This window comes from Falco punctatus (assembly GCF_963210335.1).
Source record: "Falco punctatus genome assembly, chromosome: 2".
NCBI classification, from domain to species: Eukaryota; Metazoa; Chordata; class Aves; order Falconiformes; family Falconidae; genus Falco; species Falco punctatus.
Genome location: NC_137581.1, coordinates 18,487,875 through 18,501,528, shown reverse-complemented (window position 1 = coordinate 18,501,528; position 13,654 = coordinate 18,487,875). Strand labels below are relative to the sequence as shown.

General features: G+C 41.9%; 1 protein-coding gene across 1 annotated transcript in view; it reads left to right on the top strand.

Annotated features, from left to right (window-relative positions):
- Window positions 1-13,654, top strand: part of EXPH5 (exophilin 5) — a 44,261-nt gene that overhangs the window by 12,090 nt on the left and 18,517 nt on the right. The window contains exon 3 of the mRNA XM_080377176.1: window positions 12,650-12,807. Within this exon, the coding sequence (XP_080233302.1) occupies window positions 12,650-12,807 (158 nt within the window). The remainder of the gene's footprint in view (window positions 1-12,649; window positions 12,808-13,654) is intronic.

Here is a 13,654-nt window from a genome sequence, read left to right as displayed (position 1 = left end):
TACAGCAGAAGAGCTACGGATAAATAGAGAATCTATTTAAAAGGGCAGAAGAGCTCAGATTTCTTTAATTACTGACTTCTATTTAGGAGATTTGTCTGGTTTATATAATGCTTCTATTGTGACTACATACAGTAGCCTTGTGCTGTTTTAGTTTATTAATCCTTGAGAAAAAGGGAAATACTGTTATCTTCACTTTCAAACGAGACACTGAAAATACCAGAGACTGAGCCACTGACCATGGAAATGAACCTGCCTGCCTGAATAGCAGTTTACCTGATAGATCATGTTTCGAGAAGTAACCATGTTTGTATTGTGTAAAGAATTTTTTCTTTTTTCAGTAGGAGGAATGGAAAAAACTTAATTACCAGCTCTAGAACATATCTTAGGCATCAGCCACTGTCTATGAATAGGAACTGAAAAAAAGAGGAAAGGGAAACGGAGCTTTTGAGAAAGAAGAGTACTTGTTCCCTCTGCTTTCATTTGTTTTGCTTATTTCCAGGTTGGTTTATGCTTTTGCTTTTTTTATTTAGTAGATTTATTCTTACAGAACTATGACAATGCAAATAGATGGCAGCAAAGCAGAGTTGGTTTTTTTTTTTTTTAATTTATCCTCAAATTTAAAGATGAAAAGCAAGAGAAATTAATTAGGAGGTACAGTCAGCACCACTCGCTGCTCCTCTCTTGGTGACCCATTAACAACATAAGATTCTTGTGTGAAAGATTAATCCCCTCCTTCCTTTGTTCTAGACAGTCTCCACAACAAATCATTTGGATGTAGTTACTGCTTACAGGAACACAACTGTTCTTACTGCCTTACAGCAGATCATTTACTGAGTTCATAGTTTGTTGCAAGTAATTCCATATTGTACTCTCTTGACTGACGTTTGCTCTCACAAGTCTGGCAATAGAGGCTGGGAATATAACGCTGCATGGGGAATGTATTTTTTCACCTTTTTCCATACTCATAACCTTGGAAGGCATTTGTGGCAGAGGTGCAGACATACTCAGCACCCTCTTGGTGCTTCAACTGTTTTGTCTTGCGTACAGTTTTAGGGGTCTGACATTGCAGCTTTTTTTTTTGGCTTGGTCACAGAAGTACTCCTGACCTTCTTGCAGCCTCTCAAAGACTTAAGAATAACTTCTTGGGTGTTAGAGGTCTAGATTAGGGGCCCAGCTCCTTATCACAGAATCACAGAATGGTTAGGGGACCTCTGGAGATCATCTAGTCCAAACCCTGCTAAAGCAGGTTCACCTGGAGCAGGCTGCACAGAGTCACGTCCAGGTGGGTTTTGAATGTCTCCAGAGAAGGAGACTCCACAGCCTCCCTGGGCAGCCTGTGCCAGGGTTCTGTCACCCTTGAAGTAAAGAAGTTCTTCCTCCTATTCAGATGGAACTTCTTGTGTTGTAGTTTGTGCCTATTGCCCCTTGTCCTGTTGCTGGGCACTACTGAAAATAGTTACAAAGAATTTTTAGAATCATCCCCAAAACACCCATAAGCTCCATGGGTGAGGACAGCAGGCAGGATACCAGGACAGCACCATTTGGGTGTATTGTTGTTCCAGTGGAGCTCCCTATCTGAACAAAGCATTAATAAAGAAATTCTTTCCTAAGAGATACTCCGCCCCGGGAAGTTTCAGGGCACAAGTGCTCTATTGTGTCTTGTTTGTGGAAGAGTTACTATTATTATTTATTGCTGATACTGTGCCACTGGCATGTTTAGTGGTTTGAGAACACTTATGTAAACAGGTCCTTGAAGCCCTGAAGTGCTAATATGCTAAAGAAGTGTAAATGGAAGCAAGAATGGCAGGGAAGACTGTAGTTTAAAAACCTTTACTCAGTTTGGTAAACAATTACTGTCATAAATAATCCCACTTTGGGACTCCCCTTGTTTGAGCGGGGGTACTGAAACCAAAGGCAATTAAGTTGCCTATCAAGTTGCTTCCTCATTGCTGTTTTTTAATAATCCTGTGTTGCGGTGGGGCCTGGGGTCGAGGACTGGGGCTCCATGTGAGCTGAGGAAGACTGGGCAGTCACAGTCAGGGGCAGGTGGGCAACGGCATGTGCCATTTTCTGTTTTGATTTTTAGTCCTGTGCATCTGGGCTAACTAATATGAAGTCTGAGGTGTAACTCCAGTTTTACATCTATAGAACAGGGTCTGGACTGGCATTGCTGCTAGCTTGTTGGTCTTGTCTTTTCGTAGTAAACTACTTTCAGTGCTAACAAAAGGTCAATCCCTTCCTCCAAAGCTTTGCACTGTATGTTTGAGAGCAAGGGGGTTTCTACAGTGTGTGCGGCAGCAGAACGAGACCCAGAAGCACCTTTTCAGGTGTGTTACGTTTGGAGGAGCCTGTCTGGTAGTGCACTTAATGTATTTCTTCTTTCTTCACGTTACTTTTCTTCTTTCTTCATGTTACTGGGGCCATGGGGGCTCCCCACAGGGCTGGCAGGGCAGGACCATGCCGCCAGGGCCTGTCCCACCCCGCGAGACAGGGCAGCCGTGGCCCAACTGCCATGGTGGTGTGGCAGGGCCCAGGCCAGGCCGTGGGGCTGAGTCAGGGTCAGGCCTGGTGAGGGCAGCCAGGTCGCCGCAGCCTGCTGGTCACGGGGCAGGGCTGTGGTGATGATGCAGGGCCATGGTCAAGCCATGAAGTCACATCAGGGTCAGGCCTGGTGACGATGGTGACCAGGGTCATCCCTGGCCCTGTGATGGCTGGGCTGAGGCTAGGTTGGGATGTCAGTCCAGGGATCAAGGCTAGGACGTGTCTGGGGCTGTAGTTGCGGCAAGGCCCAGTGAGGCAGCCTCCCCGTTTAAAAGCAGCTCCTGGGGCAAGTAGGGGTGGCCCTTGCGAGGCTTCTGGCTGTCTTCCCAACAGCTTTCTCCAAGGCCACCAGCTCTGCTCTTTCCAAGCTGGCTCTGGGCCCAGGCGGCCAAACCCACAGGAGCGGGAAGGACATGCTCAGGGCATTTTCACCCATGGTCATTCAAACATAGGCTTATGCCAGGGTTCAAACTACTAATGTTAGCATTTTCAAGTGACAAAATACTGTAAAAGTGAAAATCATCATAATAATTCCTATTATTATTACCTTGCCGACTTTCTGATGTCACTAGGGCTGCCAAAAGGAAGACACTTGTTGAAACTGATGAGGTCTAAGCCAAGGCTTACTCTTAAGCCCACAGGTAGACATTTTCTAAATCCAGGCTTAATGGTGAAAGGAGAATTAATTGAGCTTTGTCTATATGGATAAATTGAACAGACTTCAAGAGTAAAAGGTCAGACAGCAGTACAAGCTAGCATTAACTACCGAGTAGGCAGTCAATATGGGGAGTTATTCTGGAACAGCTAATGCAGAACAGTCTGATCTGTTAGGGTTTCTATGGAGTTGTGACCCAGTTAAGGACTTGTACACCTTGCAAGAAGTCTGTGCACTTCCTAGGTTTGACCTTTCCGATAATAATGTCTCTGTGTTCTCAACACCCTCTGTCTCCTCTGCAATTCAAATGCAGAAGTTAATAATTGACATCAGTGGGAACATCAGGTAGAAAACAGCTTTCCATACTAAGCAAGCAGAGAGTCATGGAGGTGCATGGAGAACTGTCTGAAATGCTGAAAACATCAACAAAGTATGGTCACTCTCACTTTAGCTCAGCTTTCTCATAGATGTCAGAAGTTTGTAATGCCAGTGGCATGTGCAGCAGACTCACTGGGCTTCTGGAGGGTAATGCCAGTGAAGTGTAACATGCACTGCCTGTCATTGCTGTAAGGAAAGGAATGAGTATCAGTCTGCAGTGAGCTGCCTTGAAAGGACCCCAGAAATGTTTTCAGGTGCTGACAGGTTCTACACACTGTCTGTGTCCCAACACCTTCAAGTCCTCACACATATTCCAGAAATACTAAATTGGTTATGCCAGAAAGTCAAAAAAATGTTGCATAGAAATGTGTCAGATTCATGTTGAGTGGCTGGATACCTCCCCTGGCACTGGCAGTGCTGTGCTCCGGTGGTGTGTTCAGGTTACGTGTGTCCTGTAGTCCTGCCGAAGTCTGCAGCACGTGCTTTCTGTGGTGAAGCCTGGGGCCCTGGAGTTTTGCTGGGTTTGGTCTCTGAGATACTTCAGATTCTTGGGTCCCTCTAGACATCCACCACTTGCACCATCTCTGGACGTGGCTCTTGGAGAGACCCCACCAATGGCTGAGAGCAAAGCTTGTTGGGCTGTGTGTCGAGGCCTCAGCTGACATTCATTTGTTTGTATCAGAAACCATTCTGAATAATGTTGCATGCATCCATCTCCTTTTCGTCTTTAAAATTTAGTTTTTGTCAGTGTTTTACATACACTGAATTTAATCATCCTTTAAAATATCTTTTCTCTCTGAATCTAGTTTTCAAATCAAGTGGAGTTTGGCCCAATGGAGTTTTAAGCTTTGGGCACAGAGACCCCATTTTCTTCTGTGTTCCCTAACTTGCATGCAGGACTATATAGACTAAAGACTGACTTCAGTTCAGTCTTTCCTGTACTTGTTTTAAATTGAAAAGTGACTTAGTGCCCTAAAGCTGGCAGCCTGAAAAGTTTCAAAGCTTACGTATTTCATGTAAAAAATGCATTAAAGCAGGTAGGGAAAAATTGAGACTTTTTCCTGAGGATGTGTGTATCTAAATGTTCACAGGAAACATATTTCTAATCCTTCTTTGGAGCTAGATTATTATATTAACACTGTTAAATGTAATAAGCTGTATTTCAATGCCTGCATTTTGAATTCCTACCAGAAACTATATTCTTTTTATCAGTCTTACCTCAGAAATATATAGGTATATGTACCGGTACCATACTAACCAGGACCAAACTAAAACACCAAAACCACAAAACAAAAGCTAAGAGTACATGATGAAAAGTACAGTCTGTTTACACTTTATTGCACATAAATTATACAGTTCAATTTGTGGTTGGAATAATCAAGGAACTGCAATACTTCTGCTTGCCCTGTCTTTGGATTTCTAGGTGTAGGGGGAGAGAGCTTGCAGTCAAGCAAAGCTGCTTCAGTGTGGCTGGGACGCTCTGCAGTCTGTTTCTTCCTGCATTATAGATTTGCATGCTTTTAAATATATGTTTATATTGCATACTTTTAAATATATGTTTATATATAATAATAATATATATTATTATTATTATATTTAAAGTATTATTATACTATAATATTTTCTATTTCCAGTGGAAGAGTTGTGATAAATTATGACATTCTAATCTACTAGAGCAGAGGATCTGTGTAAGTATTCATTACATACATGTATATAAGCTTTATATTTCCAAATGAGAAACATCCACTGTGACAACTTTTAGAGCTTACATTCATTCTTATGACTGCTTCCCTTAATTTAAAGCAATGTAAACAGGGCTTTTGTGTTACAGTAACACATAAATTGTGTGCAGGTGCACTCTGACCTTCTGTCGTATTTCTGTTGACCAGGACTAACTCAGCTCTGTGTAAGGCTCTGCACAATCACCTGAGATTGCAAAGGTGTATTCTGAGAGCCCTAGGCTTCAAGCTTAGCTCTTTATAAACAAAAGTCCAAGCCTGTCTGGAGCCTCTCAATTTTAGAGTTCCATTCAGACCCATGGGGTATCATACACAAACCTGCTTGCAGAGGTGAGACCTTGGTCTTCATTTAAAACCAATTCCCCTCATTCAGAGTTCCCATCTGGCCTATGTCCATTTTTTTGTTTTTCCCCTTATATTGTTACCTAGGAAATGTTTTGCATAAAGAAAGTCATACAATAACAGGAGGAATAGCATCTGCATTGTATGTATTTGTAAGGCAGTGAATTTATAATACATGGCTGAGCTGTAAATTACTTGCATAGATGGTTGTCTATTTGCATGCTGTCAATATTTATAAAAGGTCTCATAATCAACTAGCAGCTTTACCCTGGAAGAGTAAGCATGTCTGCTGTTAATCATTAGCTTCAGATTTACTGAAGGGCCTAAGACGACCTGATCCCCAGCCTTCCAACCCATCGTGTGTCACACACATGGTATACATCTGCATTTCCTTGTAAGATTTCCAGGACAGAAATTCAGGGACCCAAAATTTACTCCTGTCATGCGATGCTTTTGGATTGAGACTACATCTATCCCTGCAAGCTAATCAGAATCTTTACATGGATAATTATGTCCATTGCACCTATTAGCATGTAATAATGCTAATGGAAATTCCTATTAATGAAGTCATCTTCATTAGAAATATTAATTACTACCATTCAGAAGCTATGTGACACACTTTAAAAATGATAGGTAGCCTTCCTTTCCATTGCATCATAGATTTGTTTTGTTATTATCATATAATATTGGTAGGTAGCTTGTGAGCATTGACAGCATAATAAAGTAACACTCTTTTGTTTTTGACCTGTCATTTGCAGCCTGTACAGAGAGATTGTAAATCATCAGTAAAACATTTGAGTGGACCTTTCCCCTGTTTCACACTCACTGTAGAGGAAATGACAGAATTTGCCCAAGCTGGAGAGTCACTGACAATTGTGACATTACTAGTGGTATTTCAACTCATACACTCCTGTTTACTAGCTGCCCAGAGGACTAAAAGCTTTCGTATTCTGAGTATGTAGAAACTCAATTAAAAGATAGATACTTATTAGTCTTTTCTGTTTGTTCCAGCAGGGCTGAAATAATGTTTTCACTGTAAACCCCGGGGTAGTAGCTCAATAAATAGTTTCATGTTACAAGTAATGTTTTGAGGCATTGTTACAGCTTGACATGGGTGATTAATCACCCTCAGCTCCCGTGATCTCAGTTTTCAATGCTCTGTGCTTTAAAAACTAAACTTCACGAAGACAGTCACTGAGCTGATTTCAGAGGTCTAGACTGAGAACTTCTGATTCATGAGCTGCCAGAGCAGAGAGGAGTTACGTGGTCAGCATGAGCATGAACCTCGTCCCTGCCCTTACAACATTTCCTAGTTTTCTGTTTCAAAGGAAAATGTCAGTCTGTGCTCTTGCCCAGGGGAACAGACAAAAGTTTCAGGCAGAAATGGAGTGTTGGACTTGGTGAAGGAAAAGAGCAACTAGAGTAAATAATCTGCAGTATATTAATTTCATATAGTTTAATATGAGAAGTTAATGCTTTGCAAAAAAAACAGAGATAACTTTTAGCCACTCTACAGATGGTGCTTAAGTTAAAAAATAGTAGACACAAAAGTCACTGTGAGTTATAGAGTGGAAGGAAGTATTCAACACATAGTGGGAGTCTGATGAGAACGTTTCATGTATCCTGATAGTTTCGTTGTCTTTGTGGATTGTGTGTAATGAATGTACACATTGCCACTGTATTAGGCTATCTCAAAGCAAGTGATAAGCTTTAATTTAAAAGAGTAAATCTGCTGAATAAAGGTAGTGTAATAATGTCACATTTTGTGCATTTTCTACTTTTTAATTAAAAAGAAAAGAGGTGGAAATGGAAGGATTTTCCCCATGAGCAGACAAGGTGAAACTTCAGTAAGGGTGGAAAAGATGTTTTCCCATTAACGCACATATTCCCCACCTGTATCCCTGACACACATGACATGAGTTAATGTGTGAATCTGATACCTATTGACATTTACTGTCTGCAGCTATCTGCTTCTGCTGCTGCTTGGAAGGGTGCTACAGGATGGGTATCAAAATCATGTGCAGAAGTGGTATCTTTGTGTTTAAAGTACTTCTGCCTATTAAACGAACAGCCTGGGAGGGATAACTAGGGAAAATTCATTCCCTTTTCACTTTCTCCCCACTTCCATCTCCTGGTTTTGCACATTTCTGCTATCTAAATATGTAGGGATGGATAATTGTGAGCTGACAACTTAATGCACCCATCAAAGTGGAATTGAAAACATATGCCATACAGTTCAATTCTGGGCTGTAAAGTGTTTCCCCTGTCCTTGAGGTGAACCTTTCTTGGTACTTACTTACGTTACTTCTTTCCACCCAGGAGTGTCACCACTAGGTGACTCTCCAGCAGCCTGACCTGGTGCCTGCTCAGGACAGTGAAAGTCCTTCCGTTACATTTATTGGTATTTAGGTCGTGGTCAGAAAGGAACACTGAACCAACACACTTTTTGATTTTCCTTGTTGTGGCACATTCACTTTGCCCAGACACATCTTTAGTTTTATTGGTGACATACTCAGACAAATATATCTTCTGTAGGCAACTTAATGGGTTAATGGGCACTATAAAATCAACAAAATAACAAAAATGACAGCAGCAGTAGCAATAATTGAAAGGATGTAGACTTAAGTAGAAAACTGGTGTTTTGAGGGAAGAGAAAATCAAATCTGAGTGGTTGCTTAGCAATGACCTGGCAGGTTAGATTCAAGCATTATTGCTAACACAACATTTTGTTCATCAAAATAGAGGAGGCCTTGATTTTTCAGAGAATTACTGCAGAAATGCTTAATTTTACACATATAAAAGCCAAAGAAAAAATCAGCACATTTTCAGTTATATCTTTTTACATTGTCTTGTAGTGTGTGCAACCAAAACATTAGTCAGGTTTTGTCTCTGATTCATCTACTTCTGTGTAATGTTTTACTGAAGCTGACTTGGTTTATTGACATTAGACAAACAGAAAAGGGTAAGAAAGAAAAATAAACAAAAGATTGCTTTAATGTGAGTAAAAATATACCAGCTACTAAGAATAAAGACTGCCTTAAAAAATAGATCTATTGTGTGTCTGATGTGCTAGGAAAGAGTATCTTGGCTCTGCATATCATTATTTTTCTCCCTGGTAGGATTAACCTGCCACAGGAGCATCTCTGGCACCTTGGAAACCAGAATGTTGTTATTGCTGTTATATGTTTAGATTAAATGGTGGATAGGAATTTTTTTAATCACTTTAGCTGTTGTAGTCTTTGCCATTATCAGTAGTATTTCTCCCCCCCTCTTTTTTTTTTTTTCAAATGATAACTTGAAAGTATGTCTTTAAATTATCTTTATAAAATTATAAGGAACTATAAGTAAGAAAATATTCTTGCATATGCATTTTAGAGCTACCCATGGCTGTGATAACAGCTAGAGTTTTCTAGAAATTTAACTGGCCATAGAAATGATAGAGATGCATGGTTCACCAGTGCGGCATAACATATAAAGCAGTGGGAAGGCAGTAAGATGAAGTAAAAAAAAAAAAGGGAAAGAACTGGTTCTTCAGGCACTATTTTTTAATATTTCTAGCCTTTTCTCACTGTCAAAGTAAGGAATATAAACAGACTAAAGGCATAAGCTTGTTTTAGGTAACTGGTTTTGCAGATTATCTGCCCTGCCATCGTTTTTATCTAATGCTTTTGGCACTATTTTTATCTGCAGTCCTTCCAGCCTTGTATTCCCAGACATGAGAGCTGTGATCCAGTGAGCAAATACTGGTCTGCACCTTTACCCAGTGCAATTCCCTGTGCTTGGTGGTTGCTGTGTATCTGTTCTCTCATGAGCTGTGTGGTAAGAGTCCTTTAGGGCCAGATCCTGCTTCTCCTGAAATCAATAGGAATCATAATTTCTGCTTTGGCAAAAGTGGAATTGAGGCCTCTGTCCCCTGCAAACAGCAGAGGTGTCCTCAGACGTCCTATTTGGCAACCCAGTTTCTACTACCTTACATATCTGTCGTCTGCTTTATATTCAGGATGAAGATGGTGGAGAAAATACCTTTCCTCTTACAGTAGCAGTTAAGGCTCTTTATTACCCTAACAGGAAGTAGCAGGGGCAGGCTATAGCTCTTTTCACAATATTTATGATAACCCACATGAAAGTACATCCAAACATTTAGGTTAACTTTTCCCTGGAGATGTCTGTATAAAATACTGGGACATCCTTGTGCCAATAAGGAAGAGATGTTTTTAAAAACAGCGCAGAGGAATTGCTCCCGAATGATTCATTAGTTTAGATGCTGTGTAGGATAATAGATGGGAAAAGGTAACACAAGGTGTAGCCTGTGAGGTCATTTAGGCTTGTTGCCTGCTCCAGTTTGTGGAGCAGTCTCCTGTAAGTTATCCGGGGAATGGAGTTACCTTTCATCCTGTAACAGCTTACGGTTACTTTTCCCACCCACAGTGGTGGTGTCTCCTCTCAAAAGGAAGCAGCTCCGTGCATCCAAAGTGGCTGTGGAGAAATGAGGCGGCAGGATGGATGGAGCAGACAGGGAAGCTGGATTAGTACATTTGGTTTAGAGGGCATTAGGTGTTTTGACACTCCTACGGAGCAGTGTCTCAATATATAATTTGCAATCCAAGTAACAATAGCACTGCCTCAAAGGCAAGTTCATTGCAATACTGACTGCAGATACCATCTTCTGCTGTAATTGTTTCTTGAGACGGGCTTTCCTTCTGGTTCACAACTGTCATTCATTAGTATCATGAAGGGACTTGTAGACTTGACAGAGCAGGTATACAGGGAAATGATGTGGTTTGGCAGGGAGTCATTGCAAATGAGAAATATTTAATAGTCATGCAATATTGCAATTACATATTATGTATTGTATTAGTATTATTCGGCGCTCACATAACGATGTATCTAGGGTTCAGTATATGGGCCTACATGTGTGCAAGTATAAATACGCACAAGCGATTTAAAGGATTTATTTCCTGAGTAGGGGGTGACAGCGCAGTTCCAAAGCGGCACGCTCACAGATAATGACTGCAGGTAGCACCAGGCATGTGCCAGTAAACACCTCACAGTGTTTAAATATTCATGTCGGTGTTTGTGCAAGATTTTTAATGGAATTTTCAGTGAAAGGCATGTTCGTGCAATGCCCGATAGGGTCGATGTTAGAGTAACTGGCGTTTGTGTATTTTTTTTTTCCTCCTCTTCGGAACGCATCAACGTATAGGACAGGGATGTTTAACGCCACCCGAGTCAGCCCGCCCGCGGCCGGCCCGTGGCTGTCCCGGGAGCAGCGCGGGGGCGGCGGCGGTCGCTAGGGGGCGCCCGTGCCCCATCCCGGGCGGGTGCGCCCGGCCCCGCCTGCCCCTCTGCGGGCCGAACCCACCCGGCCTCCCCGCGCTGGGGAAGGCCACCGGGGAGCCTCGTGGGAGCCGGTCTCCACGCTGGGGACGCCAGCTGAGCTGCTGTGGCCTTGCTTTCCGGGCAGCCGCCGTGGCAGCAGCCTCTCCCGACATACCGCTGTGCTCTCGCTGCGCCTGGTGCCGCGGCGCCCTTTGCCCAGGCCCCAGCAGTGAGGTATGAACTTGGCGCTGCTGAGAGCGCTTCGTGCATCTCCTCCTGGCCCTGTCGCTGCTCGGCAGCCTTCCCCGCTGCAGGTGGCCTCCACCGTGTTTAGTCAGGCCCGTGGTGCGGTAATATCTGCGATGAGTAACATGTTTGCCTTTGTAATGAGTTTATTTCAAATGGTTAGTACTTGTGCCTGTCTCTGTGTAATCTACTTCAAGGGAATTACTCACTCATTTACCAAAAATGTCTCTCCCCTGTCCTCCTGTTCTTCACATGCCACCAGGTGAACAGTAGGTGCTAGTATGGACACTGTAACTGTATCAGTTCCAGGTGGAAAAGCATTGTTTCCAGCCTAGATAATTAATCTTGTTTTGTGAAGTAATGTTGTCTCGGAGAGTATGAGTTTTTAATGAACCAATGCATGTTCTCTGAGAACATCTGTATTCCTAGACATGGCTTCTACCACTGATTAAGGTAGAAAATTTACTTCAAAGCTGTGCTAAAACATTGGCACTACATCTCCAGATGCACAAAGTCTAGTTCTGTTGCCGTCACAATCAGTTGGGGTGTGGATCTGTTGCATTTGTATCTCTACTTTAGGCACTTCTGCAATGTAATTTGAAAACTAGTAACTCGGTGTGTCATTCCAACTCCTTTGCGACTGTACCCTGTTATGTCCAGATAAGCAATGCATTCCTGTGACTTCTTGGTCTAAAACCTAACTTGCTACTAAACTGCTTCTTCAGTTGCAGCCACATGTGTATAGTTTGTTCAGGCTTCGCCTCTGTGTGGCAGAACATTCACGTTCATTATTAGTTGCTTCCATACATATTAAAGACAGGCAGAATCACTATACAGCAGGGAAAGAGGAATATGTGATAAACTCGTTGAACACGTTGCGTGAATACCTATTAGCTGAATTCACAATTTATTATCCTCCTTTACATAGAAAATGTGTGATGGGCACCTCACCGTCTGGGCCTCAGTGAGCTTCCTCTTGAAAATCAGAATAATCTTGTTATTGCTTCTGCTTAAACGAGTGAATAAATATTTCAAGAACTGCTTTGTTAGAGTATTATTTATTCTAATTCAATTATTGGCTGAACTTAATCTTACTTTCTTAGTTTATTAATGCTTATGAATTATTACCTCATTTTTTGCAAGGAAGAAGGACGCACTTCTTCAAGGCAGAGAATAATGCAAACATACGAGTCATCCACTTAACCTGGACACATAATCTTATTGTTAAGTTGGAGAAATTCTGCTGTCACTAAAACTTTCATGTGATTGCTGTGAATGTATCATGTTACACTGTATCGTTCACGAAGTCATTATATGTAGAAATATACTGTAAATGCTTAAATGAACAACAGAGAGAGTTCCTAATGATGTGCCTGTAATATCTAAAATGGCTTAAAAATAAATTGTTCTTTGTTTGTTTCCATTCTAGCAAACTTTTGAAAAGAAAGAAGTCTGAAACAGGGCTACAGGGAGTGACTGGAGAATGGTTTGAAGAAATACAAAGAAAAAAGTTTCAGAATTACGTTGATGTCAATAGAATGCTAAAACCACCATTAGAACATCGGCTAAGGAAGAGCAAAACCACCAGTGAGTTGCATTTTTCCATTTCTTTATATACATGACAATGGTCACCAAACCAGTGTCTTAGAGCATTTCAGAATGTGATAGCTAAGGAGTTTCTGAAATTGCATTGAGTTTCTTCTCATGTCAAAGTTTTACCAAACATATATTTTCAAAAAGATTATGTTTCTTTAAGCAGATTTTGTTAAAAGCACAGCTGGGAGCCACAACTCAAAATCCCTGGTGTTCTTATCCCATAGTTATTAGAATCATAGAACAGCCCAGGTTGGAAGGACATCAGAAGATCACCTAGTCCAACCTTTGGTGGGAAAGGGAGCCTGGATGAGATTGCCTAGCACCCTGTCCAGTCACATCTTGTAAACCTCCAGTGATGGGCGCTCCACCACATCCCCAGGGAGCTTGTTGCAGTGATTGATTGTCCTCACTGTAGAAAAAAATTGTTTCTTAATCAAGATGAAGTTGCTGTAATTACAGCAAATTTAGTGGTGGTTTCCCAGTCAAAGCAGTGATGTTTACTTTGTACAAAAATGTCATGGTATAACCCCAGCTGGCAGCTAAGTACCACATGGCTGCTTGCTTACTCCCCTACCCCACCCCCCCCCGCCGACCCCCGATGGGATGGGAGAGAGAATTAGAAGGGTAAAAGTGAGAAAACTCATGGGCTGAGATAAAGACAGTTTCATAGGTAAAACAAAAGCCGTGTGTGCAAGCAAAGCAAAACAAGGAATTTGTTCACCACTCCCCATCAGCAGGCTGGTGTTCAGCCATCCCCAGGAGGGCAGGGCTTTGTCAGGCGTAACAGTTACTTGGGAAGACAAACACCATCATTCCATTCCTTCTTATTCCCCCAGCT